Raw genomic sequence first — 25,300 nt, forward strand, 5'->3', positions numbered from 1 at the left:
GACATTATACCAGCTGAAGCACTGAAGTCACACATACAAGTAACTGCAAACATGCTTCACCTTCTATTCAAGAAAAGTTTTGAGGAGGAACAGGTACCGACACACTATACAGAATGATACCTCATCAAGATATCGAAAGAAGGAGATCTGAGCAAATGTGCATGGTAGAAAGGCATCACACTACTATCGGTAACAAGATAAGTTCTCAATGGAGTGTTGCTGAACCGGATAAAAGATGCAATAGACGCCCAAAGTCTAGATAAACAGATCGGATTCCGTCAGGATCGGTCAAGCAGAGACCAAATCGCAACGCTACAGATCATCGCCCAACAATCAATTGAGTGCGATTCGTTACTGTACATCAATTTCATTGACTTTAAGAAAGCGTTTGACAGCATGGGTAGGAGAACATTATGAAAACTTCTTCGACACTATAGAGTCCCTGAGAATATTGTCAATATTATCCAAAACTCATACGATAGACTACAGTGCAAAGTGGTGAATGGAGAACAGTAGACTGATGCATTCCGAGCGACAACCAGAGTGAGGCAAGGCTGCTTACTCTCTCTCTTGCTCTTTCTTCTGATGGTTGACTGCATTACGAAAACCTTCATATCTGCAGGAAAGCACAGAATAAAATGAATAGAATGGATACACTTAGTCGATTTGGAATTCGCAAATGAACGCTGAAGGGAAGTGGAAAAGAGGAAGACCAAGGAACACATTGCGTCGAGAATTGGAATCAGACACCAAAAAATGAATAGAAACTGGATAGGATCTCTCAGAACAGAGTTCGATGGATAATGCCAGTGTTTGACTTTTTCTCCTCCATAAGGGGTAACAGGCGTAAGTTAGTAATTACAGATAGCCTTCATTCGCGTCATAGTTCATTCCATTTAGGACAAACTGAAACCTAATTCATATTTAATGGAAAATTCTTTTTCTTTTCACTAACATAAGACATATTTAGGTCATTTTAAGGTTAACATTTATAATCATTATAAAATTACATATTCTAGTAAAAACATATAAGGATAATAAATGCGACAAAAAGCACTTTATAACCAAATGATTGCTTATTTTACTATTATCACTTCAACTATATACAAACTATAAATAGATGAAAATTAATCATATTAGCAAACTTAAAATGACTAAACTAATGCTTTTAGCTTATTAATACAACATAAAAACGGAGTATACTTTATCATTACAGTTTTAATGTTGAAAAAACAACAACAACAACATGGAAAACAGTCAATATAATGTAAATTCACATGGTATTACTTGTTTGAATCTTCCCATTGATGTTTAGGACTGCAACTGATCAGTCTCTAATTGGCATATGTGCATACTGTGTGTATTGCCTCGATATAGTCTAAATTCACAAGCATGGTGAGGAAAGATGGATAGTGGATAGCGGTGGAATCCAAGTCCCATTTGGGACTTGTCAGCTGTATGTACCTGCATTTCAGAGTTGATGTTGACTTTGGGACTCGAACCCAATATCGTTCGCTTCAAACGCCATTACGTTATCCACTTAGCTACTGAGTCCTGATAACCACTTGCTTGTGCGATGGGGTGAAGTTTAAATTCACCTTGTATTACTTGCTTGAACCTTCCCATTGATGTGTGATAATTTATATTAGTGAATAAATGTATTCTCAGCAGTTATGCATTTTATTGAATAAATGATTTGATTGTAAATCCTCAACTGTTTTCTTAGTCAACATGATCTATTTCGATATAAAACAGATCATGTTTTCTATTATTTCTTAGTTGAAGTTAGACATTAACACCATTGGATGTCGGCCAGCTCAGTGGTCTAGAGGTTAAGCGTTCGCGCGTGAGACTGATAGGCCCTTGGCTGGAATAATTGTGGGGCAGGATCGTGGATGCGCACTGCTGAGGAGTCCCATAATAGGACGAAACAGCCATCCAGTGCTTCCAGGTTCTCCATGGTGATCTAGCTTCAATTGATTCATAATCTCAACTATTAAAGTTTCTTAGAGATATTTATGAATGACCAATTTTTTTATTTGTATTTTTTACAATATTTTAATGAATATTTTGTTTTTCTGTCTAATGTTGTTAAACATAAATAATTTTCATAGTTGAAAGCGTGAGCCAATTGAAGCTAGACCACCAGGGAAAACCAGGGAAAACATCTCATATTAAGAATATTACTGAAAATGTCTGTGTTAATTTAATTAATATAAACTATTATCATATTGAGATTTGAAAATTCTCACTTCCAAATAATTTATCACTTCTGTTGGATTTTCACCAGATTCTCTAATGTTAATAATGTAGTGAATAAGAACATCAGTGAAAATAGTCAAGTGTATTCGAACACAACATTATAGAATCTCTTAGTAAAATCCGAGAATCATACAGTAACTAGTTCATCAGCAAAATTTTAATCAATTCTCTCAGTCAGTCAGTCATCTACGTTGTAGGACCAGGCACATATATGCATCGGTTCAAGTTGCCATACCTCATTAGCACAACAAGATGAACACCAAATTCATAGTAGTTCATTTAGACTTGATTGTTTTTTTTTGTTTCCATACCAATTATTCACTGTTCTTGTTGTCTTTTCTTTGATTATCCTAATGTTCTGTAGATAAGTATATCACTTTCGATTAATGATACATACTACTTATATCTCTCGATATCAGTAGCATATACCACAACGTTTTAATAAAAAGATAGACATCTAAATATAAAAAAATCTGAAAACTTACGTTTCAAAACAGAAATAAGTAAGAAAATCAAATTATAAGTCAAAATATTTATGTTATTATAGACAAATTATTCAATTATTTACAAGATTTATATAGGTTATACTGACCTTGGCAACTACAAAAGCATCTCATCTAAAATAATCCTGTTTAATATAGCAACAGGAAGTGTATACTTATTGGAAAGTATGTCGGATTGTCTATTACTTTTACCGTAAATGTCAGTAAATGAAAAAGTCATTTTCTATGGTTTTCAAATTCATTCTTTTGCAAAACTTAATTTGTTTCTCTCTAAATTTTCTTTTTATCATAATATAGATTTGCTTCAGTCTTTGGATGTCTTATTCTCAGTGTATTATCTACTATTAATGAGTATGCAGAATCAGCTGGACGAGTTTTACTTTATATGGTAGGTAATATAACATTTACTTAAAGTTTTTCATTCATCTTCCAGTGTCTTTATAACATAGAAATATTGTAGTGAACAAAACACTAGTTGGGGACAATCGAATGTATTTAAGCAAAAATTACAGACTATCTCACTAAATTCTGATAACCATACAATGAACAGTTAATTTGCAAATTAACAACCAGTTGTCTCAATCTTCACTGTTCCTTCTGTAAATATTAGTTCATCTTCTCTAATTCGATTGTTCATGCATTTTCCCATCAATTGCGCATCATTTCAGTTCTTTTCTTATCGGTCTTCTGTCAAAATACATTCTATGTCTGACCGATACCATATACTACTTATATGGATATAAGTATATAAGTATATAAGTATAAGTATAATAAGAGATTGAAGTTTGTCTAATTTAAGTCGTCTAGTTTTGATACTAATCCTATGTATTGCCTTTTTCTGACGAATAAGATTCAGATAGCGACTAATATAATGATGGAAACAACTTGGAATCTCGTATACATATCAGTCATTACAAATTATTACAATTCACAATAATAATTTGAAAAAACGAGAATTCGAAGATAGCTGAAACGATCAACATACCCAGAATGTTTAAACTTCTAGTAAGAGTTGATGACTAAAGAGGCTAATAATGAAGGGACGTTGTCATTTCAAATGTGAAAAACATTCATTAATCATAAATCATTATCGAGTTCATTCAAAGCGATTTATGATATGATAGTATTTCGATCTAACAGTCATACATCGACTACCAAACCTGGGTAAATATCGATTCCGTTTATAATAGACTAATTTCTGACAAGCTACTGCACTTATAGTAATATCAAAATTAAATGAAAGCTAAGATGTTGAATATCTATAACGAATAATCATTATTGTTACTGTTAAAGCCAAATAACATCTCTCAAATAAGTTAGCTAGAACTTATTTTTCCTGATCATTATGTGTCATGGTCACTTCTAGTTTTCGATTTATGTAAAGTCTTGTGGAAATAAGTATAAAACAAGTCTTAAAGAAAGCATATTATTCTTAATTTGTCTTACTAGTGTTTTAAGCTTTTGGATATCAATACTGTTTCATAGTAGATTTCATCAAGGATTGGAATCAACTTGCAAATCACTAAAACAAATAGCAATGAACAAATGTCTTGTTCTGTTCTAGGAATCATCATCAGTGAACATTGACAATCATTTGTTTATCACACCAAGTTTCATCATTATTTATTTTTGAGTTAGAATTCAGTGTTTCACTTCGACACTGTTATACAGTTTCAATTATGAAATTACTAAAATCTCCACAAAATCCCCCTTCAAGTAGTAATTTAATGACAATCAATGTTCATTCCTTTATTAATTGTTGTCAGTTTGTAACAAAAAAAACCATCCTACAGAATATTTATCACATTATTTCTTTACATCATATAAGAATCTTATATAAGAAGATTAAAATATATGTTTATTAATTAGATGGAAATCAATGACTTATTCATATTTTGTTGTCACAATTCACAAATATGGACAACTACCAACTACATATACGTTAATGTACACTTTTGGACTAGATTTTCGAAAAAGAACCTTTTCTTTAAAAAAAAGCACAACTCAAAGAACGTATTTACTGTAATTTTTGTACAACTTGGCCAATAAAACCTTAATTTATTAAACAAACTTGACTTATGTAAACAAATTAGTTAGACTTTAACACCGCTGGATGTCGGTCGGTTCAGTGGTTTAGAGGTTAAGAGCTCGCGCGCGAGACTGATAGGTCGTGGGTTCGAATCGCGCGAGGCGAGATAGTGGATGCGCACTGAATAATATTCATTCTCTTCAATTCATACTCCAAGCCATCACGATGTCTCCGATTGTACATTTTTGTAACTTGTACAGAGAAGGGTCATAAACTTTTCACAAACACACCTTAATAGGTTAAGCAATTAATTGACATAATGATCTATTCAAACAAACAAAGAAACAAACAACTTGTTAAAATATCTAGACGGTAGGAACAGGTAGCCCAGATATTCAAGCAGGCCGCCTTTATATATTTGAGATGATATGATATTAAAATAAACCATTGTGTCATTGAATAAGAATAAAAAGAAGTCAGAGAAGAAAATTTTGTTTTCGGCGAAATCATTTACTTAGGCTGTACATTCGTATTTATAGTTATATGAAAAAATATATTAGTATATGACAGCCGATTATACACATCTATTGATTCCTTAATAAAGTTTATAAAGTATTTTGTATAACACATAAACCTTTCTGTCAAAGTATATATGATTTCATCCTTAAATGAGTATCTAGGTATGTCGCGAATCGGGTGACATATATATATATATATAATACAGGAAAGTTTATTGTACTGGTTAGAGTTTAATTTAAATTTGATCAAAATTTGAGAAAAAGCACACTTATTAGAATACATTAATAGGTTAAAACAAGGCGAGGTCGTGGATACACACTGTCGAGGAGTCCCACAATAGGACGAAACGGTCGTCCATTGCTTCCAGGTTTTCCCTGGTGGTCTAGCTTCAATTGACCTACGCTTTCAACTACAAAACAATATGCTAAGAAAAAGAGATGTTTATAAGTTTGGTGATAGAAATCCAGGTTTCACATTAACTTTATTACTAAAATTATAAAAGACTTATTAATTCTACAAATGTCTTAGTTCAAGATGGGTTTTAACTATTCGACATTTCCTGAAATCATTCAATAATCAGTGATATGAACAATGTAATGGAAATCATAAGGCAACAATGTGTAAACAATTAATCACTATGAATACAAATCAAAAGAAACAGATCATCTAATAGAAATTGTATTAAAAGAAAAATACTAATTCCTACTATAAGATGTGAAAATAACATGTTAATGTGAATCATTAGTATTCCATGCAGTATGTGAACTATTCATTCTACTCATTACATTTGATTCTCACTGGAAAACATATTTTTCAACATTTCTCCTCATCAATTTGAAAAGTTGACATTTGTTGAACAATTTAGATAGAAACTTGCGTTTCTGTATTAGGTTAGGGACTGGCTGCTCTATTCTAATAAAAATAAAGGGTTTATCAAAGGTACCCGGGTATATATTATGACAATAAGTGAAAAAATGCTTGAAAACATGAGCTGATAGGACTCAGTAGCTAAGTGGATAACTCGATGACGTTTAAAACGAACGATATTGGATTCAAGTCCCACAATGAACATCACCTCTGGGATGCAAGTATATTCAGCTGACGAGTCCCAAATCGGACGAAGCTCACGTCCTGCATTTCACTGATAGCCACTATCCGTCTTTGCTTATAAAGCAGTCCTCACAGGATGCAGATATGCCAATAACAAACTGATCAATTGAAGTTCTAAACATCAATGGGAAGATTCATCCAAACAATACCAACATGAACTGATTAGTTATGTATTTGTCCAACATTTGTAACTATGAAACAGAAATTTTTTATCATTGAGAAATACAAGTGGATTTTTATCACATGAAGTTAATCTATGAAATATTTATTTATTCATGATTACAAGTAATCATCATCATTACCCTTAAATTTGTGCTGAATTTAAACAAATAAACAAGATAAAATTAAGCACTTTAAAATTTATATAGTTGAGATCATGAGTCAATTCAAGCTAGACTACCATGGAAAATCTGGGAGCACTGGACGACCGTTTCGTCCTATTGTTGCGCATCCACGATCCCGCCTCACGAGATTCGAACACAGGACCTACCAGCCTCGCGCCAGAGCACTTACCCGATAGACCACTGAGCCAGCCGGCATCCAACGGTGTTAATGTCTAACCTCAACCAATCCACGAAATTGTGCGACCAACTTGTACTTGTACTGAGGTAAATACCTGTCTCTACCTCTCCACTGGTCACGACTTCTCACTAGAACTCCAGGAATTACTTTATGGAGCCAGGCAATAGTGAGCATATGATCATTATCAGAAGGGGGGTTTCCTGGAGATTCTAGTAAATTATTAGAAGGCGAATAAAGGTCCATTGGTTAGCAACACATTTTTCAAGTTATCTTTTTAAAAAAAGTTGTTTTTAGGCTTTACATTCGACATTGAATATTTATTTACCAAACCTAATTCACTTATCATTAATAGTAATAATATTATTATTTTGATATATTCAGTTCATCAATTTAGCGGTTTTACAATATTATCGTCATTTTGTCTATGTTTCTAAATTATATCCAAGTGATCTATTACTTATTTTTATTGACTAAACTTGAAATATATTATATACATAACAGAATGATAACAATATGAAACTTCAAACATACAATACTAAGTGGATTCAAACTTCACCCCGTTGCACAAGCAAGTGGCTATCAGGACTCAGTAGTTGAGTGAATAACGCGATGGCGTTTGAAGCGAAAGGTACTGGGTTCGAGTCCCAGAGTGAACATCAACTCTAAGATGCAGGTACATCTAGCTGACGAGTCCCAAATAGTACGAAACTCGTATCCTGGACTCGACCTTTGCTTATAATATGAAACTTTGTTTTAATAGTATAACTTTTAAAAGTCCATTATGTATTAAGTTTTAGTTGTTAATTAATAATGTTAAGTGAGTGTGTAGTGAACAGAACACAGTTAATTTGCAAACTATAAATCAATTGTCTCAGTCTTAACCATTCCTTGTGCAAATATCAGTCTATTGTCTCTGATTATTATTGCTCATGTATTTTCATACGAATTGCGTTTCGTTCCCGTTCTCCCGTTATCGATCTTCTCCTGAAATACATTCTACGCCTAATCATCACCATATACTACTTATTTAGATATAAGTAACCTACACCACAAGTGCATTTCATGCTGGTTATTTACCATATTCTTTTAGAATAATATATAAAATTAATAATTCGAATGACATGAGGCGGGATGGTTGATACACGCTGCTGAGGAGTCTCATAATAGGGCGAAACAACTATCCAGTTCTTCCAAATTTGTCATGATGGTCTAGCTTCAATTGACTCGTGATCTCAACTATTAAAAGTTTTTTTTTCTTATTTTATAGATGATATGTTTTACTCATAATGTAATGAACATTTCTAATCTATTTATTAATATCGATATGATTCTATACATAAAATTGAAAATATTTTTTTTATTTCTGATTTTATGTATTAAAGGAACTTGTAATATTATTTTGGTTTTTTGCTGAATATTGTTTGCGTTTATGGAGTGCTGGTTGCCGATCCAGATATCAAACATGGCGTGGAAGATTACATTTTGCAAGAAGACCATTTTGTATTGTAGGTAAGTTATATTATTATTGAATAGTTTAAACTATGAGAAATGTTGAACACTACATATGTTTATGAAAATTCTTTTCAATAACTGTTATGATTTTATGTCCGGCCTTTTATCACATGATTTATCCACCAATCGAAATACGACTTTTCCAATCTTAGCACGGTGCCAAATCAATGACATTCGACCGGTATGAGCAGTCTAGCGTCTTTATTGGTCCCTTGTCCGCCTAGTCCGTTCAATTGAGTCCAGAACACGAATTACAGTTTCTGCTATGCGAATCATTTATTTCAAGCATACTCAGTTTATATACCAGACAGACAAATCGCATCACACCATAAAATAGATAATATTTATGCCAGATCAAGCCAAAATGTGTCTGTGAACGTGGGATACAATAATCAATAAACTGAATATAATTTAGGGACAGTAAATCGTATAATAATAATCCATAAGCTAAAAAAGCTTATAATAAGATAAATATATATGGATTAAATGTAACCACTGATTAGTTATACAATAACAAGATATATAGAATAATAGCCCATTAATAGATCCCGGAAGTTACTCGTACTTATGTCTTCACTAGGATATAACAATAACATTATTTTATTTCAGAAGGGGTTTTGTGGAGATTTTCAGTATTTTTGCAGTTGAAATCATGAGTCAATTGAAGCTAGACCACCATGGAAAACCTGGAAGCACTGGACAACCGTTTCGTCCTATTGTGGGTCTCCTCAGTAGTGCGCATCCATGATCTCGCCTCGCGAGGTTAGAACCCAGAACCTATCAGTCTCGCGCCAGAGCACTAATACTACGAAATGTTAGGACTTCAACTCATAAACTATTTGATCTAATTATTGTTTAACAAATAGTGTTAAACTGAAGTCACTACTAAAGATTGTATTTAGTTCAATGAAGTTTAATCATGATTCAAGCGAATCAACATCTTTTTAGGTAAAAAAATCATTTATAACAACATACAAATCTTCCTTTATATACTTCATAAATAATATTGTAAAGGTATTAGGCAAACGATGATTTCTTAAATAAAATGGGCTCTTAAATGTCTTCTTTTTTTCTATCGAACGAATTGTTACTAATCAAGAAAATTCAGAAGAGAAAATTAAAAACAGTATTACATTCATTCCACATTAATTTCCTACTTACGCCTGTTACTCCCAATGGAGCATAGGCCGCCGACCACCATTCTCCAACCCACTCTATCCTGGGCCTTCCTTTCTAGTTCTATCCAATTTTTGTTCATTCTTCCCACGCCTGTCTCCATTTCTCGGCGTAATGTGTTCTTTGGTCTTCCTCTTTTCATTTGGCATTCAGGATTCCATGTGAGGGCCTGCCTTGTGACGCATTCATTCCACATGAAATCACCAATATCGTACATGCATACAAGTATTACGCTAATTGTCATTATGCGTATATATATATATATCTAAACGATTCATAATGAACTTGACTTATTTATCGCCAAACAGTTTAGTATTGATTATAATGATTTACATTTAACATTGTGGATAACTAATTTAAAATTTGTACTTTTATTAGTTACTCACTTACCAGATATCAACTCTTTGATTTACTTTCGTAGCATAGATACAATTAAGTTTTAAAACTAACAAACTGAAATATGTTTTTTATATAAATTTATTTCCGTTGTTATGCTTCAATTCCCTTTAGCCATTTACATGTATATATATGCGGATAACTTATTTATAATTCATAAATCATTTATTTATTTATTTTTTCATTTCTCTAATCTTGTATAACATAGAGTAGGTCAGTATGGAAACTCATTGATTGTATATTATTAATACATGTTTTGATGAATATAGCAGTTTAACAGTTCTGAATGATACAACTTTTTAGGTAAATACAATCTAAGCTCTTTAATAAACGTAAAGAGGAATAATGAAATTGACATATGTTTATTCCACCCAATTTAAAGATAATTAGCTAATTGAACAAACTCTATAAAATTTCTGTCCTATAATTCATTATACAGAATTTAATTAAGAGATTCCAGAAGAGATGGTGAAGATTTTTAGCTCAGGTGGGTGATTTTGGTGTAGGTTTGTTCTCTGAGCTGGATAGTTTGGTTGTGGAGCTTTCATAGTCCTTCTGAACGACAACCATCCAGCTCAGAGAACAAACATACATCAAGATTCCAGAGGAATTTTTGAAATTCTACTGAGAAATTTTTTGAGCAGTAAGGTTCATCAAAGTTCAATTTATATACAGATTTCTACAATTAAAAAGCACACCGCGAAGGGTTATGTCACATGGTATAATCTATAGAGGTGACATGTGAACACCTTTTACAGTAATTCCAAACTGGAATTAAATACTATTTAATTCTATGTGACTTTTAATGACTAGCCAGTTTTGTAAACTACGTATTCTATAAAATAAGTTTTTTTTGGTTGACTTTTTATGAAAATAAACTGACTACTTAGGGTTATAAACTAATACGTGCCAATGTAAATGTTTTCAAAGTTTCATTATAATCAATCATCACTTTAGTGCAATGAATTAATAGATTCAATCATCTGAATGTATATCCGTGTGATATATATGAACATAACTTTATTAACATTCATATAGTGCTTGGCCAATTACAAAAATATTTGAAGTACATTTTATTTTGCTATTCTTTTTATAATAATAATGCAAACTCCTTTTTTTCAATTGATCTTTAATAGATGTCATTGTTATTGTCGCCAGTGTAGTCGTTCTTGCTGTAGACAGTGATAGAAATATGTTTGCAGCAAGTGCACTAAGAGGATTGAGATTCTTTCAGATTTTACGTATGATACGAATGGATCGTAGAGGTGGATCATTTAAATTATTAGCATCCGTTGTATGGGCACATAGACAAGTAAGTAAAAGTATTTGTATTATTGATTTAAAAACATAATCCCGTTTATTGATTACGGATAGAGGTAACCATAAGTTATTACGAAGAAAATTGAATTAATTTTTCATCATCTCAAAATTGAAATGAAAATAACGGATTATCCGAGCACTTCATTATTACTAAAGCAGCCCCAATTGTATCATAGATCACTTAAAGGTGTCGAAACTTAAAGAATACGTATCAGCCAAATGGTCCATATTGATCAGTTATTCTGCATCGATCATTTATAAGCCAATATGAAAATTCCACATGTAATTAGTCTTGATTATTTGAGAGTTTTGGATTAATCAGAAAGTGAAACACAAAAGTTTACATGGGACTTTAAATGAAATTTTTACTCTGACTTACGTTTCGATTATATAAAGAAAGTTTTCAGTATGAGCAACACTCAAAATTAACATGCGTCAATGGGGGAAGATATAGTCATTTTCAACGATTTCTCATTTGAGTTCAATCTCTTACTGATGAGTCCCAAGTAGCAATGAACCTAGGTGTGAAATTTCCAACTGATTCTCCCCGAAGACAAAATATAAAAGTGTATGAGCTATGATGATAAATTACCCAAACTAATTGCCATATTACAACATTTAGCTCTAAAGCCTAAGTGATATGATATTATTAGCAACAATATTGTCAGTTAGTGTAAACCTATTGATAAGACATACTTTTAGAGCGAATCAAGTGCAAAATTACTAAGTCATTCTGGTTGCGTAAAAGTTTTGTTTAAAATATCAATGCTGTAAAAATATTTGAACCTTCATGTAAACATTATTAGTCACAAAAACTTCGCACATATTTCTTGATAGTGATTGTGAAAGAAGTAAAGAGAATAAATTTATGGAAAATCATTCTTTCATGTCTTAAAGATATATTTTACACCATGAACGAATTAACCAATAACGCCGTTGGATTCAGGCGGGCTCAGTGGTCTAGAGGTTGAATGTTCGCGCGTGAGATCGAAGGTCTGGGCTTAGAGTCCCATACTACGACGAAACTTTCTTCAAATGCTTCAAGGTTTCCAGTAGTGGTCTAGCTTATATAGACTTATGAATTCACCTATTACACTTACTACAATCTCCAAAAACCCCTATTTTGAGAAATTGTAATAAAAAAGAACACCAACACTGTAGGCGATTTAAATTGAATGTTAGTAATAAAATAATACCAAGGAATAGATTGCTTTTCTGTACAAATAAATGCGTTACACTTCAATTTCCATTAGTTTATCATTATGAAACCTCATGGTATACAATTAGATTCTTTAAAATAGGTGTCACAAATCCCTGAAGTCACTGACAAGTGGACTGAGCCATGTTGGTAGGTGTAGACTACCTAGTTGGGATCCGCGAGATGATAACAACCGATGGTTAGAGACTTTGAATGACATGGTTCAAAATCTTTTGCAATGACGAAGATGCATCTACTCTTTGTGTTCTACCAAATTCTAATAATCTGAATTCTTCATATCTCTATCTTTTTTCTCTTTCGAAATTTATTTCACTAGATTATACTCCTTCGATAACATCTTCAAACCCTAATCTTTCACATTAATGCTTATAATCTTACTACTTCTACCATTATGGGATTTGAATCGACAACTGCATCTCTGTGCTAATGTGGTATGGCAACACGAACTGATGTACGCACGTACGAAGTTCTACGTTGTAACTAACTGACTGATTTTAAAATATTTATTCTATCCTCATATATCATTACATTCACTCCAGTCTATTGCATATAAATGCATAGTTGATCGATTAAAACTAATTAAAAACTAATTTATATAGACGTTTTGCTTAGTAATCTTGTGATATATATATATATATATATATATATATATATATATATATATATATATTCGTGATACATTATTCCATGAATATTAGTATAACAGATGACTATTTCATCTCAGATAAACTGAGACGGAAAGGTAGGGACGTTAGTTAGAATAACAATAATAGTTCTATAGATAGCATCAGTCTATGATTGAATAAAATAAATCTCTCTCTTTACAAAATCATATGATGAAACAATTAACAACAATAATTCATGTTTGGTTTTTTATTTATTCCTCATTTCCATATGGATAATACGCATTAAAAGGGACATACAAAACCCATAAGTTTGATTTTTAACTTTGTTTTAATACAAATGGGAATAAAAATATAAACAAAGGTCTCAATAATTTATCCAGCTACACAATACGTCCATATATATATATCACGTATAGTTTACTCTATACTGATATCCCTTTGTATAATACAAAAAAATAATCGATCATATCTGTGTTTTTTTTGTAATTATGACGATTGTTATTGTCCCAATTGTTGTTGTTTTTTTTCTTTCCTGTGTTTGTTTACTTATCAAATAGATTTCTATAATTTTCTTTTTTTTTGTTGTTTCTATGTTCCATATTTCATCCGTAATATATTACGTCATTTGATTACATTTAATCTTTTTTATGTTTCGTCTAACCCTTTTCTCTATTCTTTATTAGGGAATGGTTTACACCGGGTGTATATTGAATTTTTAGGTCTTCTATTCAGTTCATTTTTAATATTTTTAGTTGAAAAAAAAGAAAATGAAAAAATTCGTACATATGCTGATGCTTTATGGTGGGGTGTAGTAAGTAAATTGTTTATTTATTTATATAACCGTTTCATTTTAATGTTTTTTATTCAAGCAATTAATCATGTATATGTTTTACATTTCATTAGACTTAGTTAGTTACCTACTTAGTTATTCTAGTTTCACTTATTATCGATTTTCTATTTGTTTGTTTTTTTCTTCCTATTATAATTATAGTCCTACCTAATGGATATTAAATAGGTTTATAATGTTTTCTAAGTAAGAGTTTCACTGTTTTATTTCATTATTTTCATTTGGAAAAAACAAACAAACATAAATTTCAGCAAACTAATCAATATACATTTGATAATCACTAAGTGATAACACAATTAGATTTGACATCTTCTTCAATGAGCAATAGTTAATGATGAGGAGTCCCATTATAGGACGAAACGGCCGTCCAGTGCTTCCAGGTTTTCCATGATGGTCTAGCTTCAATTGACTCATGATATTAACTATGAAAATATATGAGATTCAACAAACATTTGATAATAAATACTTATGCTGTTGATGCATATTGTTACCTTTTCTACTATCTTCAAAATTCATACATTTTAATGATTGATTCATGTATGATTTTGTTAAAAGTTAATGAAGTATAAGCTTACTGAACAATTATGATAACTAACTTCTTCTAATGAACGAGGATGATAATGTTATCATTGATACCTACAACAACTTAAAGTAATCGTTACTTATAATTGGCAATCATCTTTGATAACAAATATATAGGATTGAAATACGTTAACTAGCCTTTATTAGCAGAGTATTTTTAGGAAATGTATATTATATAGTTGAGATCATGAGTCGATTGAAGCTAGACCACCATGGAAAATCTGGAAGCACTGGACGACCGTTTCGTCCTATTGTGGAACTCCTCACCAGTGGAGTTTAATAAGGTCTGTTGGGAGATATCAACCTACTGAAGACAATTGGTGAATGGTTGATCAATTTCGTGGATTGGTTGAAGTTAGACATTAACACTGTTGCATGCCGACCGGCTCAGTGGTCTATCGGTTAAGTGCTCTGGCATGAGACTGGTAGGTCCTTGGTTCGAATCTCGTGAGGCGGGATCGTGGACGCGTACTGTTGAGGAGTTTCACAATGGGACGAAACGGCCCTCTAGTGCTTCCAGGTTTTCCATGGTGATCTAGTTTCAATTGACTCATGATCTCAACCATATGAAATTACTAAAATCTACACAAAACCCCCTTCTGAAAATGTATATTATTAAATCCATCTTGATGAAATATACCTACAAAACAATATTTGCTTTCATTATTACTCAAGTGATAGATTTATTCTGATGAAGTTAAAAAAACTATACACATAATAATAATAAGTTTTATTTATTCGACGCTCACTAATAAAATCCAAAGTATTCAACCGGTTAGATCTTTACAGAAATGTACAAATTAACATATATCACCAATGTAATCGTAATTTGACGAAACGTTTCAATAATAAACTATAAAATTGATTAGTAATATGAACATATTCAACACGTTTATGAAAGCTCCTAATTAGTAGTTCAAAAAAGAAGTGATTCTGGATTATATTACAGTTTAAGTTACTACATTCACAATGTATAGCGAATAAAGTATATTTACAATCTTATATTAAGATATATTGAATTAATTCATTACTAAAGCATTTACATTGGAATTAATTTAAATGAGTTAGCTGCTTGATACTAAAACTAGACAGGTGAATCTTTGTAATCTCTTCAGATTAGCTAGTCTTAGAAGAAATAAAATACTCTAAACGAGAACACAAGTGGAGACAGTTGAATGTATTTGAATACAAAATTACAGAATCTCTTAGTAAAATCTGTGAACCATACAATAAATACTTCATTGACAAAATGTCAATCAATCATCTCAGACTTTACTGTTCCTTCGTCTCCACACCAATCATTCTTTGTTCTCGTTCTTTTTTCTTTGATCATCCTAACCTAACTTTTGATTGATGATACATACTACTTATATCTGTCGACATCAGTAGCACATACCACAAAGGTATACAAATGTACTTAATAAATGAATTAATATATTTGTAATATCCTAGTGAGTAAAAAATTAAGTTTTCTGACGTTTCATAACTCAATGTAAGCCACTTCTTGAGAGAACAAGTGACGAAATCAAAATTCATTCCATGTTACATTTACCGCGCGAAAACATTTCGTTTTCAACTCTCACATATACATTCGGTTAAGTTTACACTAAAACTGTTTATAATAAATAATCAGATATGATAATTTGTTTCATTTCTATAACATTACTAGTCAAAGTAAACTATGTAAGTTATGACGTTTGAATGAATAAAATGGATATTCTATTCATACCTTTGAATATATATTCTTTTATCCTTGTGTTTATGTTAATCAATCTTCTCATATTGTTAACAACCGAAAAAGATCGAGGTAAGTTTAAAATAAAACCGAATTGACATTTTCTCCTCAGTAACATATATTTGTATAGAAATATGATACATATTGATTTCCTTAAAAATTATAATGTTACGTAATATTAATAGAGGATAAAAACCATATGGATTATATAATACAAACATGATGAATTGATCTTTCTTTTACAATAGTTAACGATTACAGTTTGCCTATCCTTTGCTAGATTGAAGAAAACAATACAATCTTGTACAATATTTTATTCACCAGCACTTTTACTGAAATAGTCGGTTTCTTTTTTTATTTTTTTGATTATTACATTGCTTCTTTTAGACGATTTTAATGAAGAAAACTATAATATATTTGTTGATCTATATGTATATATATGTATACATACATCATTTTACTCTCCTTTTCTCCTTACTTTAAATACATAAATTAGATAACATTATGTACTGTAGGTTATGGTGATAGCGTACCACAATCTGGTTTGGGCAAAACTATTGCAGGATGTTCATGTTTGGCTATAATATCTTTCTATGCCCTACCACCGGTAAGCGAAATGTCAACATAATTATCATCAATTTAGGACAATCCAATATATCCGATAGTTTTGGAGTGATTCATCAACAGTTGTCCTCAAAATAGAAATAAATAATTAAAATCGAAAGAAAAAAAAAACTGACAAATTAAGTAATATTAATTGGTTAAATATAAAAGAAATAGGGTAAAAACTAAACACAATGCCTACCAATCAACTTTATACTATATAGAAATATATATATATATATATATATATATATATATATATATATATATTCATAACTTTGATTACATAGGAAAAGAACTAAATAAAAGTTTCATGACCTAATTTTGTCATAGTAAGTAACAGCTAAGTGTTCATCCCCATGTCACATATTGGTTGAATATCCCTTTGTATTGTTGATTCCAACGTGCCGAAAAATTTCAGTGGTACCATGTAAAAAAGTTTTAATTTATACTTAATTTTAATTTTAACTAAACGATACTGGGAACACTGAAGATGTACTAAAAACAAAAAAATTGGCAACACATAGAAACTAAGAAATAATATGAACAGTTCTCAAATTTATATTCTTTAACAATAACTGATTTCTTTCAAGCTATATTTCTATCAATGTTTGTTGTTTACTTATTTACCTTATTATGAATTTATCAATATCACATTCACATATCATTTTTGCACACATTTTAAACTATTTATCACTTTAAGTGAAAATGAATAGTGGCTAGTAATGGAATCAAGGACGCACGTTTCGTCCGGTTTGGAACTCGTCAGCTGGATTTACCTGAATCTCAGGCATCGTGCTATCCACTTCACCCCATTGCACAAGCAAGCGGTTATCAGGACTCAGTAGCTAAGTGGTTAACGTGATGGTTTGAAGCGAACGGTACTGGGTTCGAGTCTCAGAGTGAACATCAACTCTGAGATGTAGGTTCATTCAGCTGACGAGTCCCAAATACGACGAAACGCGTGTCCTCGATTCCACTTCTAGACACTATCCATCTTTGCTTATGATGCTTGTAACTCCAGGCAATATGGAGGCAGTCCTCACAGTATGCACATATGGCAATAAGAGACTGATCAATTTCACTTCTAAACATCAATAGGAAGATTCAACCAAACAATACAATGTGTTTATCACTTTTGCTTAAAAAGTAGTTGTGATGATTCTTGGTCTATTATTATCACTAATATTATTATTATTATTACATTCGATCCATGAAACAATAATGAGTTGTACGGCTTAGTCTTAACATTTTTGACTATATTAGTCGTGAACATGTATTGAAATCTTCTGCTGAACATTAGTTCTCTTTAAAATCTATACATTCATTATTGATATGTATCAGCCGATACGAACTATGATCCATAATCAGCATCTGATAATTTTGATGCATCAGCCATTCACCAGTCATATAGATGTTACAAACTCTGTTATTTGAAATATATAAAACATTGTATAAAAGTCCAGTGATATAATTTTCGTTTGAATGTCAAGGGACAATAGAATATTATTCAATATATAGTTAGCTTATTTGAAACTTCAGTAAACTTATAATAAAGTTGGGTAGTTTGAAGAGAATAGTTTGGAAAATGCTCTTTGCTTTGGGTTACAGGATGTTTTCTAAAATTGTAAATGTTTATTCCAAAAAGTTCTTAAACAAAGATGAAACGGGTATCTAAAATTCACCAAAAATGATTGATGAAACATCGTTTTTGAAACAGTTAACATTTTGACACAGTCATCATAATTGGAACATATTACTTGTCCAATCGATGGTTAGAGCAATATATATATTTCTAAAGTTTCTTAACATCTCTACATGAAAGTTAACTACATAGTTGCATTTTCTAGTTTGACTGTTTAAAATAAAATTTCACAGATTAAATGATCATAATTCACTGTATCTATGTGTTGCATCCCGAAGAGAATTGTGAATGGTAACTTTTGAGGACTATTTGTGGACCAATGTAATATGTATATTTCCTATTGTATAATTGTTAAGTAACTAACCTAATCATATTCGTGTTCCTCTTATCATTAGCTTTATTTTGACCTTTGAACTATTATTATACGATTCTTGAGTTATCATCAGTTTATTGATTACTATTCACAGCCACATTTGGCTAAATATTGTACAAATGTTATTTTCTATTTTATGGTACGATATGGTCTGTTTGGTTGGTATATAAACCCAGTATGTTTGTGATTAATGATTCATACCACAGAGGCTGTTATTGATGTTTTGGACTTAACTGGATGGGCTAGGCAGAAGCAGGGCCGATACGTACTCTAGACTGCTCGTACGGTTTCGTGTATCACTGTTCCAGTCGATAATTCGCAGCTCTCTGATTGGCGGTCTCATCAAGTCACACATTAACTAGGCATCCACTCGGCCACAAGATATAACACTATGCAATTTAAATCGAGTATCGGTATCACAATCTTGATAAATAAATTAGTCTTCTAACCATATATTTTTTATTACGGACCATTATTTTTACATTGTCTCTTTACTTTTTATTTTTTTCTCATTATATCTAACGACTTAACATTTTGCAATCTTTGGACATACATATGTAAATCTGTAATAAGTTGAGGTTTTTTTGTTACTTGATCTTATACTAATTACCCAGTAGTCAATCCGTCATATGATTCAATTCTCACACGTTAACTGATTTAACATTTGAAACTTTCCTATCTCCAATTAATATGTATCCAATATGTTTTGTTCTCATAGTCAAGAAATATTTATCTAAATTTTATAGAAATGAATAAAATAACAAGAAGTTACCTCCATTTTTATGAAAAAGGAATAGAAAGTTACAGAGGGATGGTCACTGGTTTCTATTCTAAGCCATATCTGATAACGTCTGAAGCCACTGTGTTACACTATCGAAAGGAGCCTAAAAAGAAAGTAGTAAAGCACCGACAGAAGCCACTCTTGTACAGGTTTCTTTCATACCACGACACTATGTCATACACTGAACACCCCTCCGCTTTTTCCAACCAGTTCCAGCGTTGGCAAATAATGCACACCGCGGAATTCGCTGGGACAACAGTTGTAAGACATATCCAAGATATCGTAGTTAGTGATTCAAGAGGGTGATACTGGTTGAATTATCGTCACTGTGTCCGAACACGCGTTCCCGACCCTCCTCATTGCTAACATGGTGTTTCCACTTGATGTTGGTCATCGTTTGGAGACGAAGATGATCAAAGACAGAGTTACTTAACGTCCACAATTCGGAAGAATTTCAGGTTTCATAAGCCTTGTGAATTGTGGAGCTCCAAAAGTTGCTGTTCCTTGAGGACTTTTACCTCACAAGGTGGGTCAGTTCTCATCGTCCAAAAAGAATGGGACAGTTTGATCAATGACGATAACTATGATATTTTGGAAGATGCATAAAATATCGTAGTTCTCAAATGGTAATAAAACGGTTGCATGTACATACTTTATGACTGTCAAAGTAGAGAAACTAATGATTTCGAAGCATGTTACAAACACACAATCGGTTATTAAAATGTATTGTTTAGGGAATTTGAGCTAAAACATAGTTTGTCTGTATGTTACAAATCAATGACTAACAGCAATGTTTCCCAGTAGATAGAATATAATGAAGATGATATCTAGTTTGGTAAACAATTCATTTACTCAAAGATGGATAGTGGCTAAGAGTGGAATCCAGGACGCGCGTTTCGTCCTATTTGGGACTGGTCAGGCGGATGTACATGCATCCCAGAGTTGATGTTCATTCTGGGGCTCGAACCCAGTACCACTCGCTTCAAACACCATCGCGTTATCCACTCCACCACTGAGTCCTGATAACCGCTTGCTTGTGTAATGTGGTGAAGTTTAAATTCACTTAGTATTGTTTGTTTGAATCTTCCCATTAATGTTTTTAGGACTGCAACTGGTTAGTCTCTAATTGGCATATATGCAAACTGTGCGTATTGACCAGTTGCAGTCCTAAAAACATCAATGGGAAGGTTCAAACAAACAATACTAAGTGAATTTAACTCATTTAATCGTTTTAGTGTATCTACGACAGGATGCTTTTTTAACAGTAACAGCTATTATAAGTCCTTACTTTTGATTTGGTTAGTTCATTGAATCAATAAAGGTTATTCTACCAGTTTCTTTAATAAGTTTATTAAAATTTAAGTAACTAATAGGTATTGAAAGTGAGAAGACAATTAACTTTTAATTGTTTAACTTTATCATTAGAAAAATGTATAACCGATAACATTGATTTAATCTCTCATTGATTTTCTTCCATGTATATTTCTTTTGATGAGATTAAAGAATAATCGTTTTGCAAAAAAAAGACTCTTCAAGTGATTTGATTCATCCAATTTCATTCATAATAATCACTATGCATATTTTTCTTTGTGTTATTTTATCTTATACCGAATGAAACTCTCTTACTTTGATGTAATTTTCATTATACTTTGTTACTAAGTAAGATAAAGTTCAATTATTTATTTAGATGAAGTTAAAATATTGTAATCTTACCGCTTTTTAGTGTTATAATCTGATACTCCTAATTTTTTTCTGGTTAGCGTTTTTTTAGCGAGTTGATTTTCTACGGTATGGGATCGCTAACCCCATGCCAAACTCTCCTCCTTTATCCGGGCTTTGAACCGGCATTAGCCCCCGGAGGAGCTAAAGGTGGAGTTTGATACTCTTAATAGAAATAGTTAATTCTGATTTAAAATTAGATTAATCACACATTTATACTACAGTTCAATTAAACCTTTTCATATTATTATGAAAATAATAGTCGGCGGCCTGTAATCCATTGGGGGGTAACAGGCGTAAGTAAGTAAGTATGAGGATTATTATTAGGGTTCGACCATCTTTCTAATCACTATTAATGGGAATAGATTTTTGGGCAAAATCTTCTTTTGATTTCTTTTCAACTAAACATATTATCTAGACATGTTTACTTAGTTCATGATCATCTTGAATAATCATATAAATATAAAAAGGTCACCTTACATTTCTTTTCTATTCACATTCTTTTTTATAAAGTAATTAACTGAAACTAATAATTCTCAACAAAAAGTTTGTTACCAAGAGTTTCTTTTACTATTATTCAAAGTCCTATCACTTCTCAATAAATTTTAAGTGGACCTCTTTATAGGAATGGTTTGAAGCATCTTCTTGAATACGTGAATACTTAAATTTTCGATTGAATCATTTTTTTACTAGGTTAGGGTTCGTAAATAAAACATTATAAGCCTAGTAACACAAAACAGTGAAGATAAACATCTATTGAAAGGGCGCTCCACGCCGTCAATTTACACGTAATTTTTTCCAACCAAACCAGTACTTACACAACAAATCAAGGATAGGTTACCAATGATGGACTCCTCCATATGTGTGTATACCGATGAAGCTAGTTACATGGGCTGTACTCAAAGAGCTTTATAATTGTGTGTTCGTGAATATCTACCAACATGGTTGGGAAAAAGAAATCATTAGATTGACTAATAGTACCATGCTTTCTCACTTGGTAGATAGTGAACATCATATTAAAATGGATGAAGCTTTCTTTGTTTTACATCAAGTTACAAAGAATCTACCTGAAGAGGCTAGATTACAACTACTCTACATATCTGAAGCCATTTAGATCAACTCCAGAAAACCAAACTTATGCATTCAAAAGAGATATATCTAACCTCTATGTTTACCTTGGTCCACAACTGGATTACCAAATACCTAAACTAGACATTATAAGCCTCTTATCCCCCTCCCAACTCCTTTTGTGTTTATATCTTTCTTAATCTGAACATTCATCTTTCCAATTCACATGAATTACTTTTTTACCGTAATTACCTTAATAACACCCCTCTTACTACATATTATATTCACACAACGACATTATTATTATTACTTCGATTAACAATATCAAATTCGCCTAATATGCATTTTACTCACATGATTTTTATTTTACTATATTACTATTATACTGTTTGTGACTTGAGACTCTACTCTAAATCATTCTGACCTTTATTAAATGACCTCTCTAACTTACAAATAACACAATTTTAAAGTATTTATGTCGTAACGGATGCAAACTTTCACCATTTTCAACATATAACATCGTCAAATTCATTAATGGATGCCTTATTTTGGCCCCTTGTAAAATATCACAATTATGGACTGCAGAGCCTGATAATGAAGTTAATAAAAAGTTATTTCAATAGTTTGTCAACAGATGCATATGCTATGCACACTTGAATAGATGAAATTGTGTTCATTTTTGGTAAAGAAAGGATCACCCTACCGGTTAATTAATTAGCTTCATCTGATTAAATCAAAATGTTTTTTTTTGTTTTATAGTATTTAAGACATAGAATAGCAGAATACATCAGTGGAGGACTGATCACAACTATTATTACTTAGACAAAATTAGTATTTATTGCCAAAAGGTATTTGAGAATTAAATCCTTAATCAGTTTTTTCCACATCCCAATATTTGTCATCAATATGTTTTTTCTTCATTTAAATATATGCATATAATTTGATGATTGAATTCCCTTGAGCAGCGCACATCAACTCAGGGCGTTCGTGCTTGAGTACAAACGGTTAACCTCTAGATCACTGAGCCGGCATCCAAAGGTGTCAATGTCTAGCTTATCATTAACGAGCTGATATTAAGTAAAAACCACCATTAAGGAATCTCAAACTAAGACAAATTAGGAATTGGTTTCTCTCTTACTAGATTTTTAAAGCTAGTCTGCTTATTTACTTTCCAAATGACACTTTTCTTGTGTAGTTCAATATTACCACTACATTTATGACTTTTTCGGAATATCTGTTCGTTATCTTCCAACATTTCTGAATGAATTTCTCTCGTTACTTATAGTTTTTTATTTTGTAGGTTGAGTTTTCAGTTTTCTTTACAATGAATCAATATACTAAAAAATTATCACATTGATTTTTAAACAGACCACATTACTTACTTACTTACTTACGTCCGTTACTCCCAATGGAGCATAGGCTGCCGACCAACATTCTCCAACCCACTTTGTCCTGCGCCTTCCTTTCTAGTTCTGTCCAAATGTTGTTCATTCTTCTCATGTCTGTCTCCATTTCTCGGCGTAATGTGTTCTTTGGTCTTCCTCTTTTCATTTGGCATTCAGGATTCCATGTGAGGGCTTGCCTTGTGACGCAGTTGGATGATTTCCTCAATGTGTGTTCTATCCACTTCAAGCGCTTCTTCTTTATTTCGTACTCTACTGGATGGAATCTGGTTTGTTGTCTTCTACAGTAGGTTGTTGCTGATAGTGTCTGGCCAACGGATCCGAAGTATCTTGCGTAGACAACTGTTGATAAACACTTATATCTTCTGGATGATGGTTTTTCTAGTTCCCCACGTCTCCACCCCACACAGTAGAACTGTCTTGACATTCGTATTGAAAATTCTGATCTTGGTGTTGGTTGACAGACAGTTGTTTTGAGTTGCGGATGTTCTTCAGTTGTAAATATCCTGCTCTTGCTTTGCCGATCCATATGACAAATAATAAAGTAACCAAGGTTATTGATACGAATTTAAAATGATGTAATGCCTGACTACTAATGAAAGATACGTGATTGAATTCAGTAACAGTCATTTTTTTGCACCGTACATCCATCGATTAAAGGTCACACCATACACCCATGATATGAATCACTGTCAACGTATATTGTCAAAACGTTTCTCTAATGAAAATAAGTTAAAATTCATTGTTTGAGACCACATAATTGCAATCTGGTTACCATAAAAGCATATAGATTTATCAAAAAGAATTTCTATTTCAAAAATGTTTTTTTTTCAATTCTATTCACAATTTAATAATTAGTATGAACTGTGAAGAAGATTTTACTTCAATATGATCATCGAAAATAACATACAGGGACCTTAATATAAACAGGTTCAATAGTATACACAGATATTTCTAGTAGGCAACTGAAGCATAGTTTTGATGACGTAAACTTTTACAGTCATAATTAAAGCACTCGATTGTTGTATGAAATTAATTCACTGTGAACAAATATTTCCTTGTAATTTATGGAGTTCAAATGTTTGTCAACAATTTTTTTGTTTTTTTATATAGTTGAGATCATGAGTCAATTCAAGCTAGACCACCATGGAAAACCTGGAAGCACTGGACGGCCGTTTCGTCCCATTGTGGGACTCCTCAGCAATGCGCATCCACAACCTCGCCTCGCGAGATTCGAACCCAGGAACTACCGGTCTCGCGCCAGAGCACTTAACCGAGGAGTCACATAATAGGACGAAACGGCCGTCCAGTGCTTCCAGGTTTTCCATGGTGGTCTAGCTCCGATTGACT

The 25,300-nt window shown here is 32.1% G+C and overlaps 1 protein-coding gene and 2 non-coding genes across 3 annotated transcripts in view; 1 reads left to right on the top strand and 2 right to left on the bottom strand.

Annotated features, from left to right (window-relative positions):
* Positions 1–1,484: 1,484 nt before the first annotated feature.
* Smp_tRNA_02274_Pseudo_TTG.1.1 lies at positions 1,485–1,553 on the bottom strand. The gene has a single exon. It is a non-coding gene (tRNA).
* Positions 1,554–2,962: 1,409 nt separating this feature from the next.
* Smp_144310 (voltage-gated potassium channel, KCNQ) overlaps positions 2,963–25,300 on the top strand; it is a gene marked incomplete at both ends in the record, with an annotated part of 46,259 nt that continues 23,921 nt past the window's right edge. The window contains 5 exons of the mRNA XM_018795117.1: positions 2,963–3,027; positions 3,063–3,153; positions 8,328–8,454; positions 11,166–11,341; positions 13,913–14,005. Of these exons, the coding sequence (XP_018649462.1) occupies positions 2,963–3,027; positions 3,063–3,153; positions 8,328–8,454; positions 11,166–11,341; positions 13,913–14,005 (552 nt within the window). The remainder of the gene's footprint in view (positions 3,028–3,062; positions 3,154–8,327; positions 8,455–11,165; positions 11,342–13,912; positions 14,006–25,300) is intronic.
* On the bottom strand, positions 20,709–20,775 carry Smp_tRNA_02154_Gln_TTG.1.1. Its single transcript has one exon. It is a non-coding gene (tRNA).

This window comes from Schistosoma mansoni, chromosome 1, assembly GCF_000237925.1.
Source record: "Schistosoma mansoni strain Puerto Rico chromosome 1, complete genome".
NCBI classification, from domain to species: domain Eukaryota; kingdom Metazoa; phylum Platyhelminthes; class Trematoda; order Strigeidida; family Schistosomatidae; genus Schistosoma; species Schistosoma mansoni.